Raw genomic sequence first — 25,175 nt, forward strand, 5'->3', positions numbered from 1 at the left:
TTTTTTAAAATTTTATTTTATTTGCTTCAGCTCTGTCTGGAGCAGTTCAGCCACTCTCTGCCCTCAGCTGGCTGCTACCGCCCATCCGATGAGCACTGGAATGGATCCTGTAGTGCTCCCACCCTGCGTCAGTCCCGAGTCAGCTGGTTTGGCTTAAACTGCTGCTGCTGCTGCTGAAGATGGTTTGCAGTAAGCCAGCGAGCTGCAGAAAGGAAGTGTTCATGCTGCTTTACCTCCTCAGCTATCTATGTCTTCAGCGTGGGAGGGTCACATCTTAAGCTGCCACAGCTGTTGCGTGGGCAAGGCAATGTTTGCAGGTAGAATTAACTCTAGTGACGATGGACCTTCATGGTTGTAACAACACTATCTCTGTTTCAGTGATCGTTTGTACTCTATGATCGTACCACAGCTTTAGTTTGCTACGGTTTAATTCTCCTTGAAGGAAAAAGAATTTCCAATTAATCCAAGGAGGATTAAGCTGCAGCAATTATTGATTTACAAACACAGGCCGATTAAATTTGAGCAGCTGATACAGTTATCACCTTCCAGTTTCCTTCCTTGCTCCTTTCCTGGTTGGGTCCCTGCCAGAAGGACAGCTGAATTGGCACACGGAGCTGCTGTGGGAGCACCAGAGTTCATTGCCTTGCATAGTGGAGTAGAGCAATGCCCACGCAGGGTTGCCTGGAGAGGCAGGGCTGGAAACTTCAGTGGTTTGAAAGTAGATTCACATGCTGTTCACCTGCCTACGAAATCAGAGGTGGCCACCTCCAGGAAAGGGGTGGGAGGACAGCTGGAGAAGTAACTGTTGCTGCTATCTGGCCTGAGCATGCTGGCTCACAAACAGATGATCCCTTCTAAACTGGAATGCACAGGCATTTAGCAGGCTCTAACCAACATCCCTTGCCTTCAAACAAGGTTATGCTCCTGTCCACTTTTTACATTAGAAGACTTGGTAGCTCTAAAGAGCTGGCAAGTGTCTTCACTACGAGAGTGACCTTTTGAGGATGTAGGAGGTAACTAGTGCACTAAAACTTTGCACCCTTGCTTCCTTTGTGATAATGTCATTGTGGCAGCTTCCCTCCATGTCTTATGTGATGCCAGTTCTCTTTTTCATGTAGGTCAGCATGTCACTGAGAAGATGGGGAACAGCAGGGGTAGCTAAATATATCCAGGAGACGGCAAACAGCTCCTCAAGATTTAGAAACTTCTGGTTGTGATTTGTGGAAGAAAAGGAATGAGGTAATGAACATGGCAAAAGAGAGGGAGAGAAAAAGCCTAAGAAGGGAATGGAGGAAAGAAGAAAAGGCTTAGAGAAGGCGGAAAGGCGAAGAAGGTGGAGGAACACTTACAACGCAAGGCTCACGCTCACGTAGACAGAACATCTGTAGTGTCCCAAAGATGTGGTATTTCTGGAAACATGCTGTAGTTGGGCAGTGCTTTTATACAACTTTACTTGTTATAAAACTGTTAAAGTGCCCTGGTCTCACAAAATACACGGATACTGCCAGAACCACAGATAACTACGTCCATCTCATTTTTTCCCCTGCTACCTTCATGCATGCTGTATCTGAATACAGAACTTTGCTCTTTAGGCACTATTTGACCTTGGCAACAGAAGGTTTTGTTTAGTTTTTCAGTGAATGTGCCTGATTGAACATGATTCACATGTTTTCTTAGTGACTGCATGGGCTGCATGGGACATGGCTGTTTTTCCAAACTTGCTGTGATTCAATGGAATTCAGGCATTTTCATATTGAACATCTGTGACTTGGGGAGGATCCATGTGTTTTCTCAATGAATATGAATGAAACTGGCAAGGGCCTCAGCGTTTCCTTCTTGCTTCTATGCTTGTAATTATCACAGTACATAAATATACAGAGACTTTCTCAGAATGTGCCTAAGAAGATCCGACAAAATCTAGCTTTTGCTCAGCCCTGTCTCTCTATGTAAGGAGGCAAGCCAGATACAGTGGATACAATCTCGTGTGTCTCCCCTCCCGTGCATCCAGACACATACGCGCACTAAGACTACTAGACTTCTTTAGAACCTAATTCTCCCTCTTATCTGGGTATGTGGAATTGTGAGGTCCTCACGGTGTTGGAAAAAACACTTCTCTTCCCCTTCTCCTCCCCTTCTCCTCCCCTGTGTGAAGGGCTGTTACAGCAGCTTTGCCCCCTCCTCAGGGAATGGGTGCTCTGGCAGCAGGACTTGGGTAGTTCTTCCGTGACTTGGAAAAGCGGCAAATAGCAAAACAGCTGCCCTCTCAAATGCCCCTTCGTAGGAGAGGACCGAGCTACAGTAATGCCTCCTGCTACGATATTGCCTTTGCCCTGATTTTATTTGTCTGTCCTAGGATGAATTTACTTTTCTCTGCCCGACTGCCAGACTCTCGCCAGATAGGTGAAATTAAGTTTGGTAAAGGACCAGCGGGAACAGCAAGAGACTGGTAACTGTTGAAGTATCGTACTTAGCTTTCATGGAAAGATGGATGGTTGGTACTTAGCATTTATATGATGCTGTATATTCTCAGGGTCACCGAAGAAACACTAATTCATCCTTAGACCATTCCCAGTCAGATATGGGAGGAATAGTGAAAAAGGAAGGAAATTCTGGTCTCGCTGAAACTGATGGAAGTTTCCACTTCAAGCTTATTTCTAGTAAATGCTTCCCTGCCGTGCTGAGCACTATTTAAAGACCTAATGCTAGGATAACGAGCGAGCCTTTTCATGGAAAACGAGGACCAGAATACTAAGGCGAGAACAATCCTTGCTGAATTGAGCAAACCCGTTTATCCTCCCAGATTTCTGTCTCATTTGAATTCTCCTCCTTCGCGAGGCATGCCTCCGCACCTAGAGGCAGCCCGTGCGCTGGTCACCGCTTTCCCCCATCAGCAGCTAAGCCAGCCGATTCCCCGAGGAATCAGTTTCGGCGAAGACCCCTCCGACTTCAGGGCGGCCCTAGAGCGGCGCCGCGCCACCCAAACCCGTGTCCGCGCGTGGGGGACGCCAGCCCCCGGGCGCGGGGTGGGCGGGCGGCGGCCGGGCAGCGCTGCGGGGGGTGGCGGGGCCCGGCGGGGCGGGGGCTGCGCGGGGCGGTGGCGGCGGCGGGGAGCCGCCCTCCCCGCCCCCTCGCAGAGGCTCGTCCTTCTCAGCACCGGCGGCGGCGGACAGGATTTCCTCCCGCGGCGGCGGGGCGAAGCCACCTGCCCGGCGGCGGCGGGGAGCGGCGCGGCGCAAGGCTGCCCGCGATGCCGGCTTAGCGGCGGAGCATGGCGCGGCGGCTGCGGGGCGGCAGGTGCCGGGGCGGGCGAGGCGGCGGTCCCCCGACGGGGCGGGCGCTGGCGCTGCTGGTGCCGCTGTGGCTGTGGGCGGCGGGCGGCGGCGCGGCGGCGGTGTATAACCTCAGCCTGGCGGTGGACGAGGGCCTGCCGGCTGAGACGCTGGTGGGGGACATCCGCGCGGGGCTGCCGGCGGGCGCGGGGCCACCGGGGGGCTTCCTGCTGTCGGAGGGGAGCGGCGAGTCGGCGGTGCTGGCGGACTTCCACGTCCAGCCGGAGACGGGCATCATCCGCACGGCGCGGCGGCTGGACCGGGAGCGGCGGGCGCGCTACAGCTTCGCGGCGGCCACGCTGCGCGGCGAGGTGGTGCAGGTGGAGATCGCGGTCACCGACGTGAACGACCACCCGCCGCGCTTCCCGCGGGACTGCCTGCAGCTGAACGTCTCCGAGCTCAGCCCGCCCGGCACCGCCTTCCGCCTCCCGGCCGCCCGCGACCCCGACGCTGGCCGCTTCGGCACGCAGGGCTACGCGCTGCTGGAGGAGGGCGGCGCGGCGGGGGAGCCGCCGCTCTTCCAGCTGCGCTACGGGCCGCCGGAGCCGCTGGAGCTGGTGCTGCTGCGGCGGCTGGACCGCGAGCGGGCGGAGGCGCACCGGCTGGTGGTGGAGGCGTGGGACGGCGGCAGCCCGCGGCGCCGCGGGCGCCTGCGGGTGTCGGTGCGGGTGCTGGACGAGAACGACAACGCGCCCGCCTTCAGCCGCGGCGAGTACCGGGCGCGGCTGCGGGAGGACGCGCCGCCGGGCACCGCCGTCTGCCGCCTGCGGGCCACCGACCCCGACCTGGGCGCCAATGGCGAGGTGCGCTACGCCATCAACCGCCGGCAGAGCGACCCCGACGGCTACTTCGCGGTGGAGGAGCGCAGCGGCGTGCTGCGCCTCCGCCGCCCGCTGGACCGCGAGGCGCGGGCCCTGCACCGCCTGGTCGTGGAGGCGCGGGACGGCGGCGCCCAGCCCGAGGTCTCCAGCGCCCTCGTCTCCGTGGCCGTGCTGGACGTGAACGACAACCGCCCCGCCATCCGCCTGCTCTACCTCACCGAGAGCGGCGGCCCGCGGGTCTCCGAGGGCGCGCGGCCCGGCGACTACGTGGCCCGCGTCTCCGTCTCGGACGCCGACGAGGGCGGCGGGGCGGAGGGCGGCGGCGGCATCGCGCTGGCCCTGCTGGGCGGCGACGGCGCTTTCGCCCTGCGGCCGGCCGGCGCCGGCGTCTTCTTCCTCTGCGTGGCTGGGCCGCTGGACCGCGAGAGCCGCGACCTCTACGAGCTGCGGCTGGTGGCCACGGATGGCGGCGCGCCGCCGCTCTCCGCCGAGGAGCCGCTGCTGCTGCGCGTCGCCGACCTCAACGATGAGGCGCCCGCCTTCCCGCAGCCCCACTACCGCGCCGCCGTCTCCGAGGCCGCCTCCCCCGGCACCGCCGTCCTCCGCCTCAGCGCCTCCGACGCCGACGAGCCGGGCTCGCCCAACGCCGAGGTGCGGTACGCGCTGGAGGGCGAGCCGGCCGCCCTGGCCCTGCTGCGCATCGACGCGCGGAGCGGCGCCGTCAGCACGCGCGCCCGCCTGGACCGGGAGCGGCAGGCGGCGCTGGAGCTGCGCGTGGTGGCGCGGGACGGCGGGCGCCCGCCGCGCGCCGCCGCCTGCCGCCTCAGCGTCCGCGTGGAGGACGCCAACGACAACGAGCCCCGCTTCGAGCGGCAGGTCTACCGCGGCCGCCTGCCCGAGCACGCCGCGCCCGGCCGCTGCCTCCTGCAGGTGAGCCTCCGCCCGGCCGCGGCAGCGGGCTCGGCCCCGCTGCGGGCCCAGCGAGTCCGCCGCCGCGTCGAGTAATCCAGCCGCTGCGGGGAATGGCGGCGCGTTTGCCGTCTGCCGGCGAGCGCCCGCAGCTGCCGCGACACCCAGCGGGCCTTGGTTTCAGCTCCCTGGCGGGCGCCCTGCGTGGCTTTCGGGCTGCTACCCGTGAACACGGCGGTATGGCCGCCGCCACTGCGCACTTCGATTGAGCGCTGGAGCGCGACCAGGGGCGCTCGGTTGCCCGGTGCATCCGTAACTCATCTTCACAAGCGCCCTTAAAAGGTGCATCCGTAATACTGTCATCTTCACAAGTGCCCTTAAAAATGTGTTCCTCATCCCGTAAAACTTGTAGCATGGATAATGAGCAGAGAAGTTCAGATCTTCAGGGAGAATCACGTATCAGCTCTCCTTAAATCCCAGGGAGAGTTAAGCAGCCTGTGACACTTTTGAGGACTTGTGGTGGTCCTCGGAGTGAAATCAGTAAGACCCATGTCTGGGGGCAAGTGTGACCCACGCTGAAGCGGAGAGAAGGGCAGACAATGTAACACAGAGGGACCTGGAATTAAAAAGCGCTTCTGGGGCTTTGTAATATTTCCAGAGCTCTCTGGTAACGAAGAGAATCAATTCAGTTGCCTTCACAGAAACTGATTAATGCTAATAGGAAAAATGTTCTGCTTGTCCGTCAAAAAAACCCTTTACTCTTTGCAAGTGAGATCGAATGGAGGCTTTGCAGGGCCAGGAGTTGCCAGATAGCGCTTCTGCTCTTATCTTGGAAGGACAGTTCAGAATTTATACCTTTGAACTGAGCAAAGTCTTTTCCATCAGTAGAAAATTCACAGCAGTTGTTCCTACGTGAAGGTACAAACGTTTCAGAGTTTGTGCAGAAACTTAACATGAATTTGGGGGAAAACCGTGCTTGAAGAGGAGACCTAGGGAAAGTTGCAATCTGTTTTCTCAGTACTTTTGAAGAAAAATCATTCTGTCTTTATCTCCGGGTGGCCTACTTAATTTTTTTTTTTTTTTAAGCCGGGAGTCATTGATGATGTTTTGGGTCTAACAATCATTGATTCAACAAAAAGCATTTTCCTCTCTTTTTTTTTTTAATTGCACTCTGAGCTCAAAACGTACACAATTTGCACAGCTCTAATAAAAATCAAATCTATAAGAAGTTTGGGAAGGGTGAGCTCATGGAGCTTGTTATTTCGTATCCCAAACTGAAAAGAAAATCCTATCAGTGCCCTTTCTTTTTCCTTCATCCCTGGGGAAAAAAAGGATATCCTGCATCGGTGGCCGCAGGAAAGCCCAAGAGAAAGTTAATAACGTAACTTCAAAAGTTCACCTTCTGCCGGGGAGGAGCGAGGGGCCTTACGGCAGCCCCGGCCCCTGCAGGTGGGCGCGGGCGCGGGCGCGGACGCGCCGCCGGCGTCCGTGGTGCTGAAAGGCAGCGGGACAGAAGCCGTGGGGGTGCACTGCCACAGCCTGATGCCGCGGTTGGAGTTGATGAATAGCGATTTTTTGCTCTTGATTTAATCAGATAGAAGCATCCTGAAGGATTCCTGACGCGTTTTAAAGAAAATAACCTGTGATGGTGGTTGTATTATTTTTTTCTTGTAGGTTTTGATACACTAATACTGCGGATTTTCTAGCAGGTCAAAGATGTCACGAACTGCAGATATCATCTGTGGTGTACTGAATTTTGAAAGTGTCACTGTGCTGCCATAATCCTGTTCCAAGAATAGAAAGAAATAGTGAGGTCCTGGTGGCTGAATAATCAAACCTGGGACATTAAAGCCAAAGGTGAATGAGAATGAGGCACGAGAGACGTGTGTAGGAAGAACAGCAGATGAGCATCCCATGGCCTGCCAGGGAAGGAAGCTGGTGTTTCTACTTGCAGGTTAATCCTGGATCATCATAGTGATGTCCAAGTTTCATATTGCATTGCATAATAGGCTTAAGCTTTAAACATACCCAGCTTTTAAACTTTAAACATACCCGCCTTTTGAAACTATCCTCATACCTTTTCCCCCATTTTCCTTCTACTCAACCATTGTGAGCAGGAAAAGCTGTCGTGAAGCAGGTGGCTTCATTTATGTTGCTCCAGGAGTTGCAGCTAGTGATAAGAAGGAAGAAAATAGTTTTTGGTTTGGCCAAGCCGTTTTTCAGGGTCTGTGGTATGAGTCCTGTCTCTAACTGGGCTCTTGAACTTACAAGCTAGCGTGAAGAGGAGGTAACCATGGGCTGTGTTATTGCTGCTGGAACTGGAAATGAACCAAAACACTGAAGGAGGCTGATCATGCCACTTAGCTTCCTCTGCTCCACAACCCAGGGGGCAGCAGAAGAGGACTGCACTGTTTTACGTTTGGATCACAATCATAGTAGCTGGAAGTCTTCTAAACCTTCCAGTCTTTCCCCTCTGCAAGCAGAGGGGCTCTTGCAGTAGTGCATCACTGAAATCTTCTTCATTAGTAACCTTTGCTTAGGGACCACAGGTGACAAACTATCGCTTTATAAATCGTGTGTCTAGAGCTTTCTGCCCTAGTGCTTTGCTGTAGCTCTGCCAGCCACTAAATACTGGGCAATTTATTGCCTTGTGTTCTTGACTGCATGTTGATAATAGGAGATTTCTTTTACTCCTGCTGTGATTATTATTTAGGTTATCTTCATTCCACCCCTACTCTCCACAAATCTAGCCCATAATGTGGGCTAGATTTATGAAGTGGATCAACTTGCATAAAAGTCTGTCTTTTACCAGTTTCTCATACTCTGTAGGAATTCACTGGTTAGAAGAATTAGCTGTGTGCTTAGAAGACACAGTTTTCAGCCGCTTCTGGAAACACTGCTTTATTCCAGGCATACGACACAGAAAAGCTTCTGTGTTGACAAAAGACTCTCCCTTCCAGTGCAGATTGACCAGTAAGGGAGAATCCGCATCCTGAAAAGTAAGTGGAATGTGTTTGCATCAGCTATTATAAGAAAGAACCATGGCAAGGTAATGATTGCATCACTGGGGAAAATAACACAGGTGGAGATCAGAAATCTGAGCAGCCAAATGGGAGAAAGTCTAAATGAAGAAAAGGGAAAATCAATGGGAAAGTAATGGGTTATCGGACTTTAGAAAGTAGAGCAAAGGTATGCAGACACATAAGTAGATTTCTGAAGATGTTAACAGCGTTTATCACATTTTTGTCCATTTTTGGATACTGAACTTCTGGTTTATTACCAGTTGTTATAGACACACCTTTGTTAAAACTTAAGCTTTACTGGTGGGATGATTAAAAAGAAGCAAAACAAAAAAATATGTAGGCACAGGGAGGAAAAGGTGAACATAGTTGGAGAGAAATTGTAGAGCAAGGCAATTTGCAGTAACAAAAGTGGAAGCAGCAGAAGCACTTGTGTGGTGTGATGTCAGCACACGTTTTAGTAACGCTTTGATTTTTGCGGATGTGTCAACATCCCTCTTTCTTTGTGTAGAGGCACTGTATGTTATTTTTGAGTGGTCACTGGCCTTATTGGTGACATTTCTTATTCAATTATAATGATGAACTTTCAGCATAATATGAATCTGTTTCCTGAAGATCTTCAGCATGACCTAGAAAGGGGATCAGATGGAGGAATGAGTGAGAGCACCTTGGGCTTTCTCCTTTTTTTCTTACTGTACCTTTCATCCCATTCTCAAGGACCAACGTGATTACAAATGCCTGTGGACTGTTGAGTGATGGTGATGATTATGTCCTATTTCTGCACTCCTTGGTGTCAGCTTGGCAGTTTTAGGTGGATTTAGCATCTGATGATGTATACCTCTGTGATGATTGCACCTCTGTGGCCTAAGAGTGAGGAGTGTGACAAAGTGTCTCTCTTCTGAGCCATTCTCTTAATCCTATGAATGAATTAAGGAATAAAGCTTTGCCGTAGACCTGCCTTGCTAACATGGGTTTAATTCTGATTACAAATTTTATTTTCAAGCTTTTTAGGTGATTGCAGTGCTTCTCAATACTTATTGTTATGGTTCTCTTTAGGACAATATGTCTCCAAATTATAGTACTGAGTTGCCAGGTTTGTCAGGTTTTTCAGTCTTCTAGCTGAAGCAGCAATATATTGTATTTCTCTCTGTCTCATGGAGCAGGCTAAAACTTGATCTAAAGGGAGATAATTGAGCACATCAGGTTGGCACCAGTGACCGTGGCAGCTCTTGGCTGAACTCATATTTTGAACTTGATGAAGGTGTTTGTGTTATACAGCATAGTACATTCTGTATACGTTTGGGGCTTGTAGGTTAAACTTGCTTCCAGGGTAAACTGACTGCCAGGGTATGCTGTAGCTTGTAAGGTACTCTGTGGCATAAATGTTGTTCACTTTATACTGCACATGCATTCTTATGAAAAGTATAACGAGTTACGTAGCTGTAATTGCATCTTGAAGAGAACATTAATTGTCATGAATTAGTGACAGTCATGTCAGTAGTTTTTTACTAAATTTATTTTCTTTTATGGTTTATTAGAAAATACATGTTTATTGGCTCTAGAGTCCTCTCTGACAGAGCAGAGGAAGAGAAAAAACATATGTTATCTGTCAAATGATAAAGACCCATACGCATTCCACTGTTATGACAACTTGCACTTTTCTGGTCCATTAAGGAGGCTGTTTTAACTCACTGGTTAGAGCTCCTCGGTTCCTTTTATTTAAAAATAACAGACTTTCCGATGCTGAGATTGTGGGAGGTTTGTAAATGCAATGATAGCAAAGAAAGATTTTGTTTAAAACTCTTAAAACTAACCTAGGTGTACCAGAAATTATGCAATAATAAACCTGTGGATTTTTAGAAAATAATATTTAAAGGTATAATATGTGTAAGAAGGATGCATGGGTTTTGAGGATTTTTTTAAGTGCTCAGTATACTCGAGAGAAGTTTTTCATTCTTGCTTGAAATACACATTTCCAAGAGGTACTTGCAGGATGAGAGAATTCTAAAAAAGATATTTTAACATGCATCTTTTCCTAATTTTTCTCTGCCTTCTGCAAAAGAAAGAATAAAACTAAGAGGACAAAAAGGAATGGAGGGTACATCCCTGCTGTGAGGGACGGAGACTTAAGGACTGTAATCTGTCATTGAGCTGCTGAGCAGGTAGCAGCATTGGCTGCAGACTGCATTTTTCTTCCTTTTCTTTCCCTGAATGTTGAAGCAAGGAGCTAAAAGGACAGTCCTTTCTCTGATGGTTTTGGTTCTGGATCATTTAGTCCACATTGCAATTACTGAAACCAGAAATTAAGGCAGCAAACTAGGTTCACATAAGTTATAAAGAGCTATAAAATCCAACTCATCCTAGATAGAGGTAAGACAAAAAGAAGCTAGAAGAGATCAGGCCATGTATTCCTTTGTTGGCTTCTTGAGTTTTCCAGGTCTAATTCTCACTGCATCCGATTTAAAGAAGTCAGCTGCAGAAAAGACAGGTTTTGTTTGTTGACTTGGAATGCTACTGTGTTTTAAAACTAATACAACTGACAACAGGAAGGCCAAACCCCAGACTGAACTACAGTTACAGCAAAGAAATTTATCATCTAACCTATAACTATAATGCAAAACTATTTATTTGTTAATCCAATATGTATTATTGTTTTACTGAGTCTGAAAGCAGTTAACATGTCATCATTTATCTGTTTGATACATGATTTTGTAGCACTTATTTCTTTCTAAATTCACAACAAATATCCCTTTGCACTCCAGAAATCATTCAGTAGATTCTCAGTAGACTATCATAGCTTTGTGGCTATAAGATCACTTTTCATGGCTATGCATAACTTTTTGTAATCTGTTAATATGTAGCTTTAGAAGTATGAATGGTCTGGGCTCAGAGATTAATAAATGTCTCTTTGAATCTGTGCAGTAGTCTCCTGATTGCAGTGCTGAGCTGATTGCATGAAGGGAGAAAAATGAAAAAAAAAACAGAAACCAAAATATATTATTTAATCATTATTATTAAGTAACTTTAAATTAATAGGATTTCTACATATTCTTTTGCTTAAGAATTCTAATTACAGTGCCCGTCTAGCTTTTTAACAAGAGGAAAACCATTCCGTTTAATAATTGAAATGTTTATAAGAATGAGAGTCTGTTCCTTGATGCAGTCCTTTCGGTGCCAGCATCCAACACCAAATGGATGCTTTGCAGATGCAAGAAGCTCTGATCCTGAAAATGCAAGGATGTGAGAAATGGGAGGTGGAAGCCCTTGACTTTTGCTGCTCTTAGTTTGTAGTTACTCTTAAAATGTATTTTCAGTGTCCAACACCTGCAAAAAACAGATCTCTGGAGGTAAGTAATTCCCTCCCGTCCAGGGAGGGAGTAATTCCCTCCTCGTCCTGTACTGAATCTACAGCTGTTTGCTAACTAAACCCACCACTGGGAGAACATATGAAACATTGAAACATCAAAAACATTGACGTGGAAACATTTGGCTTTTATTTGAGAATTAAAAATTATGTGAAAGTTTGAGAACAAAAACATTTTTAAAATTACTGCAGAAAATGACCTTTTTTCCCAGTTCTCAGGGAAGTCTTAATTGATGTCAGCAAGCTGGGTCTGGGAAGAGGGAAAGTTTGAAGGCTTGCGCGTGGCTAATTGTCTGCACACTTCAGTCTATAGCCATGATGAGAAAAGAGACATGCATGATAAAAGTATTGTTGTTGGAGAAATTAAACATATCCCTAGCTTTGGGGTAGTGGAAGAGGAGTAATGATATTAAATAGTCTTAATCATGTGCTTTATATTGCAGAGATCTCTGTATTAAAATCTTGGCTAAAAGACTACTCGGAGCACCAGTGACAAACATAGAGTCCTTGAATACCTTTGGCTGCTAAGTTTGTAGAGTTTTATGCAGCATAAGGAATAAACAATCAGTTAAGTGTCCAGCAAGTATTCATTCATAGCCACTGCCACTGACCTTCTGGAGTAATGATTGTGAACTACTTTTTTAGATGGAAGGCGTTCCAATTCAGAAATATAGTGGTTTTGCTGGTGTTCACCTTTATACAAAGAGCTGACTTCAGCAGTTGTCTTATAATACACTTGAGCAAATTATTAATAAGCTGTAAATGGCTGGGTATGGCCTGTCTGTTCATTTATCAAATATTAATGTCAGTTTATCATCCATATAGATTTTCATAAATTGCTAGGTCAGCAGAAGGCTTAGTCTTTCCTGGAAGGTTTTAAAGCATTGGGAAATAGATGAGTTAGGAATCTCGTAAGTTCCAGCTTACTATGCAAACAGATTGACACACTACAGAATGAGCCTTTTTATTTTACTTTGCTGCTCAATTCATTCTTGAAAACAAACTTCTAATTGCATGCTGAAAAAACATCAATGATTTACAGAGTCTGCATTTCTCTTTTAAAATGCACGAGTTTGATTTAGAACCTAGTCAGAAGCTTTATGGCTTCAGTGTGCATGTAGATAGCTTGGAGAAACTTGTTTGGCAGTGCATTAATGATCGAGTTTGTCTGAACAATCCCTACTCCACATTCAGTGTGAAACGGTGAGTAATACGAACACTGCGGTAGCGAGGAGTGGGGCTCTCTGTCCAACTGATGATCCAAATCCTGCTGCAGGTGTCAACAGCACGGAGGCACAGATGTCAGCTAACAAAACACTTGGGGGAAAATATCACACAGCTCACTTGGCACAGGTGTTAGCCTGTGTATGTGTTGTATCGGACCAATATCCCATCTGGCCCCATATCCTTGTTCTCATAGACGCTAAAAGCATACGCCCTGGACGAGTGTCAGAAGAGGGCAAACATACGTGTATCTTTCCCTCATGGATTCTCGGTGTTCAACCATTTTCAGCTCAAGGACATCTCAAGCAAGACAGAGTTTCTATGTATTTGTAACCCTGAACGGATTTTTTTCTGTGAAGCATACCTAGCCCTCAGCTTTTCCCAAGTATCATCAGCCACAACGTACGGTGGCAGGGGGTGTGCCAATCAGCTACCTGCTCCATGAGGAATCGCCCCTTTGCTTTGAACCTGGGGAGAGAATGATCGGTCCTGACTACTCATGATTTCACACATCTGTTATATCACCTCTCCATCTCATTTCCAGGTTACTAATCTGTGTAAAAAGGCGTTTCTTTTAGGAAGAGTAATAGCTTTTTAAAATACTACGTATAAATCACAGTTCATTCAATCAGTTCTAAGCTCTTTGAGACTCCTCTGTAAGAAGCTGTATAAAATCAGGAGCTTTTTAATTTCATTGGCACTTAGGTGAAATCATTCTTCTCTGGTGAATGTTGCATTACAAGGGATTTACGTCATGCCTGGAGAACATATCCAGCGGTGGTGTATTTAGCATTGCAACAGAAGAGGTGCAGATACTTCTCACCTTTTTGTACTGAACTGCTCTCCTATATAAATTTGTATATATCATTTTATATATATATAAGAATGTGCAGCAGATTCAACAGTTGAATCCTAACACACACACGACCAAATGTAGTAACTCTCAGCATTTACTGTAACTGCTAATGCACTGTAATGCAGAAGGGATGTTTGTAAGGAGCCGTGTGCTGGCTGGCAATGCTTGGATGTAAAATCTCTGCCGATTCCTCTTGATAATTACTTGGTTAGGGTTTTCAGGGTAGATGCAGGAACTATGTACCAAAGTAGGCGGATTACTGATGAAATTGTGCTGTGTACGAAGTCAGTTCCTATTCCTCACTCAGTCCCATTTAAATCAAGTAGCGTAAAGAAAGTTTTAACTAAGCTTTCTTTACGTGGGTAAACTTGACAGTACAACCCAAAGCCTCCCGCTTCATGGTAGCATCTGACAGTGAGAGTTAGCAGAACACATTTTAAGGGACGATGCTTATGTTGCAACCCTTTTTTGTGCCTATTTCCTCACTTCCGCAAGCTTCCCATTGATACGTAGGTTACTCTAGATGGATCAAATGTATGGACTTCGAAGTAGTCCTTTGTTTAGAAGTGGGTTTTCATTCTGTAACTGAAAGTATAGCATTAGAGACGCAGCTCTAGGTTCTGTGTCTTCTCTCCTTTGCACTAAACGAAACCAAGCATTACATTTATGCCAGACTCTACTAGCTCCGTTTCCTGCTGGATATGACTTAAAATAAAAATCTCGATACTGTCATGGCTATTTACTTGTGCTCACAGGCTGCACTGCTTTAAGCATAAAACTGTTGCAGTACCAACAATATTTGCTGTAATAAAAGCAAATGTACTAACTTCCAGCCTTGACAGATGTCTCAATCTCCTGCACTGACCTTGTGTAAAGTGGTTTTGTCTCCCCTTCCCCCACCCTGTCCCCAGCTACTTCCCTTATGCAGAGAATTAGGTTGTCATGCTTATGTCTGCTCCGCTTCCACTGGCTTGTGCCTACATCTGGTACTGGGAAAGGGGTAACAGGAAGGGCAGTTTTTTAACTAATGTCTGACTAAACATATGCGAGACAAACAACTTGTGTATGCTCTGGTTTTCTTAACAGTTATAAACAAACACATATGGTGTAATGCAGTGTCCAAGGAACTGGATGTATCTTACCAGTCAGAGAAACTGCTGGAGACGACTGCACTCAGCCTCTGGTACCTTACCTTCTACGTGACCTTTTGTTTTCAAACGTGTAAAACCCCAATTTATTGTATTCAGTTTTGTAGTTGCTTTGAATTCTGAACTCATGTGCAGACATACCAGAGTAATGATTTACCAAAGCCTTTCCTCCCAAGTGTCCTGTGGTGTGGCTACATTGATGATAGACGTATTGTTTGTATGAAACGATGTTTTCTTATAGATTGTTACAGTCACAGATGTATTGATATCTTTATCTCTGCTTCCGTACACAAATTGGGTTACATATTAAACATTCTCCATAGATATATAGGCACCTAATTATTTTTACTGAGGGATACATTATTAATCTTTTGATAGGCTATTGCCTTGAACATCTATCCAGTTTGATTCTCTAAGAAATTCCCAACGTTTTTATTAATTAGCTGATTTTACAGATACATTTCAGTTTGGTATTTTTATCACTATGATGCTTAATGACATTTCTGTAGGATCGATGTGCACTTACATGGGCATGGACTCAGTAAAGCATGTCCATCGTTCTTTTCTGAAAAGATTTTCAGTTGTCTTTAGATGCTCCCAAATGGAGGACAGTAAGCTCTTTGAGACAAGGATTATCCCTTTGTTAATGCTTACGCTGTACATTGTACCGTAAGTGCATGGGTATAGAAAAGTTTCTTAGTGTACTATAAGAAAATATTTTAATCTCAAGAATGTATCAACACAGAATTTAAAGCTTAAAATTTGCAGTTACGTTTGGGGGAAGGGGAGCAGTAGCCTGCATGTCCCAACTCAGTGCTTGCTCAGTTTTCAACAGGTTGGTTCCTGTTTTGAGTGTTTTGTGGGCTGTACTGTTACTCTTGCTCATGAAGACATCGAATAGAATTTGATTTTACAGCGTTTTGAGAAATCAAATCACTGAAAGCACTTCAGATTTCTTGGTACATGCTGTAGTTACTCTAGTGTGGCTCTGGGGTACCTTTTTAGCACAATTAGTACCACAAGGGTCAGTCGGTGTTCGGAGCCCCGTCAGGATCCAGTCTCCAGCTCATGGTGCAAAAATAGGACGGGGCAAAAATTGCTCACATTGAAGGTTGGCTGTTTAACTCGGAACACAAGATTCGGTAATGCTGGATTTTAAAAATGACCGAACCTGGTAATCCCTGCCTGCCTTCTGCTTTGTGTAGATCTGTAAGCCTGTGCAAAGTAAGTGTAAAATGCTACCATATGTTAATACTATACAACAAAATTGCGCCAATTGATGGCTGCACAAGTTGTGAGGCAGTGGGGAACTGGGAGGCTCTTTTCAAAAAAGCTTTTGTTGCACAAGCGTACAGGGACCTTAGGAACATAAGCTGCAATGAAATCAGCCACGACTTGTTCTTTGGGGGGGGTTTCAAGTTCTCTGGATTTTGAAAATCCCAACTAATTTAATGTGTGTCTGTGGGTTTCTGAGGGGGAGAGCGAGCTCTGTATGCATGATGCTGTAGGAGCAAGGGGATGAAATGAACTCCAATACAAATGTGACCTGCTTTCTCAGAGCACAGAACAACTTCTTAATGTAACGTACTTTAACACAATATGTGCTGCCATCACTAGTAATAGTAGCATAATTATTTTCCCCAAAAGTTTAATTTGAAAACAAAGTCACAACTTAGAAAATTCTTTTTCCTTTAGATTTACGTTTGTATAAATTTTAAAGAGGATCTAAGAGAGAGCGTTTCATTCTGGTTTTAAAAAGAAAGAAGAAAGGCAAACCCCCATATATTTGGCCTCACTTGTTTGTTTGTTTGTTTGCTCCATTTTGTTACTATTAAAGTAAAACTCCATATCCTGGAGTTTGTTTCTTCTTTTCTTTTTTTAGCTGTCTTTGAAGTTGATGACTTTAGCAATAATTTTGGCAGTGCTGCAGTCTTATAATGATTTTGCTCTGATACCAGGCTGCTTTTGTGTTCTCTTTCCATTGAAAAAACCAAACCCCAAATCTCTTAGGTTTGTAATTTGCAATTAAAGGAGTAAGGTTTAAATTTTCATGGAACTAATCAATAATTACTTTTTTTTTAATTTTAATCTCCATTTGTGCCTGTATCTGAGGATGGGGAAAAACCTGACAGTTGAAACACAGTTTTTGAAAGGCTGACTGCTTTTAATTTTCAGAAATGTTTGTCTGAAGGGAGGATCCAAGCCAATATTTGGGAGTTAGACCAGAACATGTGTTACATTTCCAGAATCCTGCCGTTTTGGGACACAAGTTATCCCGCAGTTTCTAAAACTCTGTTGTTGAAACGCCATGTTGAAAAAAATTTATATTTCTTGGAGATTTCTGAAGTCTATTTTATCTTATTGGAGGCCACTTAAAGTGTACTTTTTGAGACTTTGATGTTATGCTATGGCATTATTCTTACTAATTGCTCATAATGGAAACCATGTTTTAGGCCTATGAGCATGCACTAAATCGTGGTTATTTTTCCTAGAAAGTGTGGATGAAAGTTAGAAACATTGCTGGGGATTATCAGGTACAAATCTCAGGACCCGTCATCCCCAAAGGCTCCCAGTGACTACACCTCCCCTCGCCCACCCCGCATTTCTGGGAAGCGGAGCAGAACTGCCGCACCTTCGGAAATGCGTGGGCAGGCAGGTGGTGTTCATCAAGTCTCTGGCTCTAGCTGGACCACTGGACCTCTCTGTCCCATCACCTGTACTCAGTATTTTCCAAATGACAAGTTATTTGCACAGGAATGTTAATACTTAACTCGTAACATCGCACCTAAATCAGTTTGCATTTGTCTTTTTTTAGGCTGGATCACTTTGACTCATAGTCATCCATGTTTTTTTTTTTCTCCTCTTCAGTTTCCAATGAATAAATTCCCAGCTTACAACAAAAAATATTAGTTTGTAATTTCATATTTTGACATTCTATTTTTATTACTTCAGTCTTCGATTTCTTCTCTATAAAGATCCTCTTGATCTTCTACATTGACAGCGCTTTCTAGTTTCAAGAACTGGTGAATGTTATTGAAGTGCTTACATTCTGTTTTTTTTCTGGTTAATGAATAGACTTAACAAGCTGGTTATCAATACAACCAACCCATTTGTTACTTCCCTTTTTCAAGGCATCTTGTTTTCATTTCTTCTTTATCTGGTTTCTTACCATATGATTCTTTGACTAATAGCTGTGTTGTCTGTACTAAATAAAATGTAAAGAAATGTGATTTCCATTGGTTGCTTTACTAAATCCAGATCAACTTACTTGTGTGTCTAGAAAAATCCATTTTCAAAAGGATACTGAGGTACTTGGCAAAATGTTTTATTTTATCTTCTTTTCTCTCTTCTCTTTATTCTTTGAAACTTGTTCTAAAATTTGTATCTGTTTAGGTCAGGCTGATAGGATTGTAGTGCCCACATTCAGTTGTTCTCCTTTTCTAAATGTAGTCCCTCCATTTGATATTTTCGAGAGAGATGGTTTTGTTAAGGTCTAGAATGGTTATGGCTGCAAGCTTGTAGTTTTATTTGTCAGTTCTTTAATAGTTCTAGGTTGGGTCCTCCCACTTTGAATGGTGTTTGAATTTTAATTTTAAGATGCGTAACTTCCATTCCTGTATTCTCACTCTGGTTATGATGGCCACGATCATTGTTGATGGCAGAAGCGAGGAAGGTACTCCTTCAGCTCTAGCACAATGGCCAATTTTAACAGCGTGCTATCTCCTCATCTCAGCACACCTTATTCTCTTCTGTTCATGAATACCTATATATTTTTATCATGATTGACTGAAGTCCCAGATATCCAAACCCCCAAATCTCTGATATCCAAACCCCCTTTTTTGTCTTTGTTAACTGTTTATTTTTAACATTATGTATTTATCACTTAAAAACTTTGAGATACAGACTAACTTGTTTATTCCTCCATTTAATTTAAACTTAAGTTATAATTACATGGTCTGAAGTATTCATGACCAATGGCTTTATTATTTTCACTGATTTGTTAGTCTCTGAGAAGTTAAAGCTCCTCATAAAGAAATGATTCCTGGTGATATTCTTTCTCCAAGAGCATTATAATTCTCTCTGTATATCTTCAAATCTAACCCTGGGGCCGAGGAGGCCTATAGCAGATACTCAGCTTTATTCCATGTGAAGTTGGGGAAAAAGTCCACCGAACAACATATCCTCTGAGCATTATCTCAACACTTTACAGCTGTTAAAATCTCATCTTCTTGCTCTGAGGACTAACCATCTATGTTTCTCTTGGCTCATAGACTTGCACATGAATTCATTCTGTTTTTTTTCTTTTTTTCAAAACATACAGGTTAACTGGGGTTGCTAGTAGAGTTCCTCCTCTGGTGGGACATTTCACGGGCTAATGTGTTAGGGATTTATTACATTAGGCTATTCATTCTTTAAGCCCCTGGAATCTGTACCTCCGTGGGGTCTCTAAGCACCTTCTGGAGATACCATAAATCTTTCAAGCGACTGTTGGGATTCAGCCCAGCTCCTCTTGGCTTCTGCACCTTCCGGCTTTTCTTCATAACAAAGCTTTTCTGCATTTTGTTCTCATGAGAATCTTACCCATCTCCAATTAAGTAAGACCACATCTTCTCTCTCCTCTCTGAAAATTACTGAGATTGCCCCCTATGTAGGCTCTTCTTTCAAGTCTTTTTGAGCTTGTGTTTTATCCGCTCTTAGTGAATTTTTCTTGCTTGGGTATTCTCCGCTCTCTCCAATTCCTCCTTGTGGACAAGCAGGACAAAACTCATTCCTGACTCTAATCAGCCTCACCCAGTGAAGCAACTGTTGTTCTTAGCGGCCAGTCATTCTGTCTGGTTGGGGTGGTATGGTTGGAAATGGTGTGTATGAGAGTTATTTGATGAAAAAACAATATTTATAAAACAGTTTCCAAATGTCAGACAAAGTTCAAGTCAGACAAAGTTCCCTGAGTCGTTTACAGGGAAGATTCTTGGACTGTCACAGCGAGTGTGGATATTGTCACTGTGCAGTACTAAAATTGCTTTTCTTGGGTGGAATTGTTAATGAAGCCTGCAGAGAGCCTCAAAAGGCAGACACTCATCTGTCCTATTCCTCATCCTGCTTTTATAAATGCTCTAGAAAATTCAGGACTTCTGAATATTTAGAATATCTGTAATCCCTTTTAGAATTAATATTTACTGAATTAAATAAGATGCATCCCTAAAAAGCAAGAAGTAGGAACTGTGACTGGGGAGAATAAACATCTCAGTCCTATTCCTTTTGCATCTGTGAAGTTCTTAAGTATGAGTATGAGATCTTTGGTGGCTATAATTCAGCCTACTTTTGTTTATAACTTTGCTGTTGCATGTACCGAATGGGAGAAAAGAAGAAGATCCAAGTAATTAAAGTACTGATGGAAGATAAAAACAGTCGTAAGGTATAAGAAGGAGAGAGACTAACAGAGGCAGAGATGAGTCTGGAATATTAAGCTGCCATCAGCAGTAGCCAGGAAAAAAAGGCATTTTGTCATTATCATGACATGGTGGTCAGAAGAGGAAGATGACCAGAGCCAAGGGGAACATGATGAATTGTCTCTGAAAAGAGTCCTGCGGAGTGTTTAGGTTTGTGTGAGTTGTGTTGCAAATGTAGGCGATTACTGTGCTTAAAATACTGGAAAGGAAAAAAGAAAGAATTGTAGTTTGGGGATGAATGCTATTGTGAGAGTTTCACATGGCAGACAGGATTGAAGTAGAGTCTTACAAACTGCCAGAAATTCAATTAAGCTTTCAGAGCAAAAGGATATATCAGTTTTCCTTTTGTACGTAATTGAACACTGTCCAAGTGAAGGACGCTCACCCAGAACAGTTGTGTTACAAAGTTAAGGATTTGTGCAAATGGTTTTGTAATGACATGAAGCTACATATGATTAGCATTAAATATACTGGTCTCCAGACTGATCTACAGGAACACTCTTCTAGCTGTGAGACAGGAACTGACCATAGTTGCAGCCGCATCTCTCGGAGAGAGTCACAGTTACAGGCACTTATGTGCTCAATATGTTCTGGTCATTTAGAACACAATAATGTAAGAGTGTATGTATACGAGGCTTCTGTTTGACACAAATTTCCATTGTGTGACAAACTGTGATCTAAAAACAAATTCTGCAGTGAGTGGGTGGGGAAAAGGAGAGTAGCACATTTCAGGGAAGAGATCTCCTCTAAAGTAGTAAATATTTTTGTTGCAAACCATAGAAGGGGACATGCTGATGAAGTGATAGGCAGGCTGGCTTATTTTTGTTTCTTGCTGTAAAAAGGTCCATTTCCAGAGCTAGATGTTAAGCTGATAGCCCCATTTAATACCATATACATCTAGAACAATTTCTTCTCTTTAGGTATCTGCGTGCTTTTTACCAAGATTTGTAATAATGGACCAGTAATCTGTTCCTTCAAGATTCTTGTCAAACTCCTTTGCAAAAATAAAGTGGTAGTGTTACTTCTCCTTTAAAAGATAATGAAAATAGGATTCAGTCAGATACAGACGCATAAGCCAAGCTCTAGTTATTTGGATATTCTTGTTTAAAATGTGAACTTCAAGAACACTTTTTTGCATATAACTCCTCTAGAATTATTCAGCTTGCTGGAATAGTGCACGCCCTCCTCATATTTGCAGTCATTGTAGACCTTCTTGCAAAATGTAATGTAGTACACAGATTTAGATATTGGGAACATCGTGTGTATTTGTGACAATTCCAGGAAGATTTTATATCTTCAGAGAGTTAGTAGGCTGTAAGCGTATTAATCTCTTGTAGCTGCGGCATCAATAATATGGATAATCTTTATGGGATAAATTATTCAAAAACTTAAAATACAAACATTAATTTGGTAGAGCCACCTTTAATTTGCTCTTTCAATCTATGTCTTTCAGGGTAATTTATCAATTTTCAGTAACGCCAGCACCATCAGTCAGAAGTTCTTTTACGTGAATTTTTTGGATCATCAATATGGTTTTGACATTTAGACCAGCAGGACAGAATAAGTAGTAGCAGGATTAGGTTGTTGTTGATATCTGCTCTGGTTCACATCCCCAGAGCCGTGGCTTCTGTTAGCTCTTTTATCACACTTATTCTGGTTCAGTGCTTCAGATCTCATCCTACCTTGTCTGAGCTGAAAAATTAATACAGGCTTTCAGTTAGAATGAACCTGAAATTTATTTTATTGCTTTTTCCTATTTCAAATCAAATATGAAATTAACAAGGTGTTGTGTTGCAGGCTGAATGAAACATTGGTATTCTTTGGAAATAAAGCAAATTTTTTGATCCTCAAGGAAAGCAAAGAAATTAATAAAGTAAATGTTCTCTCTTTTTTTCTGATAGCTCAGTTGTTAATTCATGCAGACAGGGACTGAGGCAGAAATCGAGCTCCCATTTCCCATTTTCTGGAAGGGTGTGTGTGATATCTATAAGTGAAGGCTTTTCCTGATCATTAAAAACAGGCACAATTCAGACTATGTTTTCCACAGTCACAGCTTGTGGTGGTGCATTCATACCCCCCCTTTCTTCTCTGGGCCGCTTGTTGATCTCAGAAATTTCCATGAAACCTCGGCCTCGGTGTATTGAAGTCTGGCAGCTGAGCGCTCCTCGACTGTATCAGAAACTCTGCATGGCTGAGGCTGGGAACATGCTCCTACTGCCTGGCCCAGGTGTCCAGTAGAACAACACCGAAACCCTGAGAATTTTTTAGTAATTGCCACCTGGGGCTGTAGCCAGGATGGAAATTTACGGATGACTAAAGCCAACCATCTTGCGAACCTATAAACAGTGGTCCTAAGCGAGGCCCTTTGAGCTCTCCTGGACCGCAGCGGCTGCACCCGGCATCTCCCTCTGAGTGGGAGCCTCTCAGAGCTTGCCATCTTTCAGGCCTGCGATATTTGGAGGACCGCTGGGTCCTGGGTGAGTCCCTTTCGAAGCTCAACCCTTCGCCCTTTGAGAGGGAATGCCTAGACATTCGACGTGAATATTTCTTCACTGAAATCGAGGGGAATTTTTAACAGGTACCTTCTGTATATTTTTATATATATATAGGTTTCTCTGTGTGTGTGAACTAATAGTAAGCATAATCTGTAATTAAGTTGTGATTGTAGTAGACTTACCAACTCACTTTGCAAATATTGAATTAGTTAATGATTAATTGTTGCTAAAGTTTGTAAATGATTAGTTGATAATTGTTGCTAAATTGTGAATGAAACCTAGACTGCTGCCGAACACATATAGTCCCTGAAATATAAACCCTTAGATGATTTTCCTTTATATGTTTCATCCATGTAATAAGTAATAAGAGTGAACCTTGCCACCGAATTCTGTTAGGTCGCACCTTTATAAATCTCTGTTAAAATCACTTTCTGCTAATATCTTTGATGGTGATTCTTTAAGCGGCCTCTAAACCACTCATTCGCGACACAGCTGTAGACTTGTGCTTGGAAAACACTTCTAGTCTTGAAGGTGTTCTTAATCATTGGGATATTATTCTGGTGAGACACTGTAGCATGCCAGGATGTTTCCCAGGGAACTGATGATAAGAAAACCAGAACATGGAATTCATCTTGCGGAAAAAAGACATAACAAAGGAAAGTTGAAAGAGAAAGAAAAGTCCTGGACAGTAAAGCAAGGTTCTCCTTCATCAAGGAGAGGTTACCGTGAAATTTCAGTTTCTTTCTTTGTACTGCCACCCTGTCACTGCTGTTGGTTTATTTCCCCCAGAGGCCTCTTTAATACTGAAAGCCTGACTTAATTACCTTGAATTAATTAGTTCAATATAAAGCGGAGGACACTGAATATCAGTGGTTGACTTGGGAGGCACCTGGGAGGCAGTGAAGTTGTAGAAACAGCATAAAAATGTGGAAGTCTTCAGGAACGCTTCTGCAGGAGTACTTGCTAGGAATGGTAACGAGTTACTTTGGAGCCTAATTGCTTTGTCCAGGTGTTAACAATCTTAAAGGGTACAGCCTCAGCTGCATTCACTGTAGTGGGATGTAACACTTTAGGAATTTAATTGATTTAATTTCTGCAGGAGAGATTATTAATGTATTCATTCCCATTCTCTAGAAATTTCACCTGTTCAGCATTTAATGTGCCCCTTGCCTTTGCTTGCCACTTAGTGGAGTATTACATCACTGACCTCTGTGTTACGTGTTTGTCGTTCTTTGGTTAGTGTGTGCTGTGAGCAGGAAAAAGGGATTACTGGAAACTTAAACCAGTGTATTGCAGTTAAAACCTCAGTAAGTTTAGATAGCATCCTGAATGTCTGTTGCTAACAAAGCTTTGCATTTTGGTAGTTGTATGTATTTTTAAGTCTCGCAGACGGTATTTTCCTTTGACAAGGATCATATTTTAGTGAACTCTCTTTACTAGAGTTCATGCTGTTGTTCCCTGTGATTAGAAATAGATGGGTTTAAGCAGTTAGCAGTAGATGTCTTTGTCATCTTTTTGTCTTTATTTAGCCATTTTGATGGTATCTGAAAGGTATTCTTAAGATACTGAGATGTGTAAGTGCATGCCCAATTTAAAATCCCTGGGTTAGGCTATAGAGATCATTAGAATAACATGTTACAATAAGCCTGCTACCACATGGGAGTAGTCAAGTATTCTGCCATTCACAAGCTTTATTATTTGATTGGAAAGTCCCTTTACATATAAATGTCAGGTTGTGGTGAGCCTGCACAGCAAAAGTTAGGGTTTTTTTACATCTTAGCAGAGGTGGTACCTAGAAAACTTCTAGAAGTCCAGCAGATACTTGAAACAGATCTCTTGGTGAATTTTAGTCATCCATATTTTCCATAGGAATTGTGCAAAAAGATACACTGATTCTTCTCTATGACATTGATATTTGTAACAAAGGGAATTAAAAATAATAATTAGTTGCCTTTCCCACTCTTATCTATGCCAGGGTCCAGCTCTGACACACATCTAGCCTCATTTAAAGCTTTTGGCCTCTAAACCCAGCAATACAGAACATAGAGCATGCCCAGGTTACCGAGGCTTTTCTGCAGTCGTGCTTTCAGGTAAGCCAGCGTTACTGAGCAGTGAGCGGGATGATGGATAGTGCTTAAATTGGAATGTGAGGGAGGGTTTTTTGCTCCCAGTCCTCTACACAAGCTACAAAAACTGTTTGTTTCTTTTGTATTTTTAATATTTTATCAAGGTGTGTAGTATTTCTACCCTTTGACCATGTGACTAGTTTATTTTTCTTATTTGATATGCAAATGAAGCTGTTTCAGCTTCTTACATCTGTCTTGTACATTCTGGACAGATACTTTCCTCCCAAAGTCACTCACACAAAATGCATGTATTGCACTGTGCTTTATCCTATGAAACTCTTCATGTTGTAAGCAATAGCATAGTAAACTGAGATACATGAACTGTGAAGATCTTGATAGAATAATGTTTCCAAGTATATAAAGAGATTTTAGTTACGTGGGTTTCTTTCTAGTTGTTCATGTTAAGCTTTTGCATTATAATACTCATCAGCTC

At 43.9% G+C, this 25,175-nt stretch overlaps 1 protein-coding gene across 1 annotated transcript in view; it reads left to right on the forward strand.

Annotated features, from left to right (window-relative positions):
* The first annotated feature begins 3,268 nt into the window (after nt 1-3,268).
* DCHS2 (dachsous cadherin-related 2) overlaps nt 3,269-25,175 on the forward strand; it is a 117,028-nt gene continuing 95,121 nt past the window's right edge. Inside the window, 1 exon segment of the mRNA XM_075150206.1 lies at nt 3,269-5,080. Within this exon segment, the coding sequence (XP_075006307.1) occupies nt 3,269-5,080 (1,812 nt within the window).

The sequence above is a fragment of the Calonectris borealis genome, chromosome 4 (genome assembly GCF_964195595.1).
Source record: "Calonectris borealis chromosome 4, bCalBor7.hap1.2, whole genome shotgun sequence".
NCBI lineage: Eukaryota > Metazoa > Chordata > Aves > Procellariiformes > Procellariidae > Calonectris > Calonectris borealis.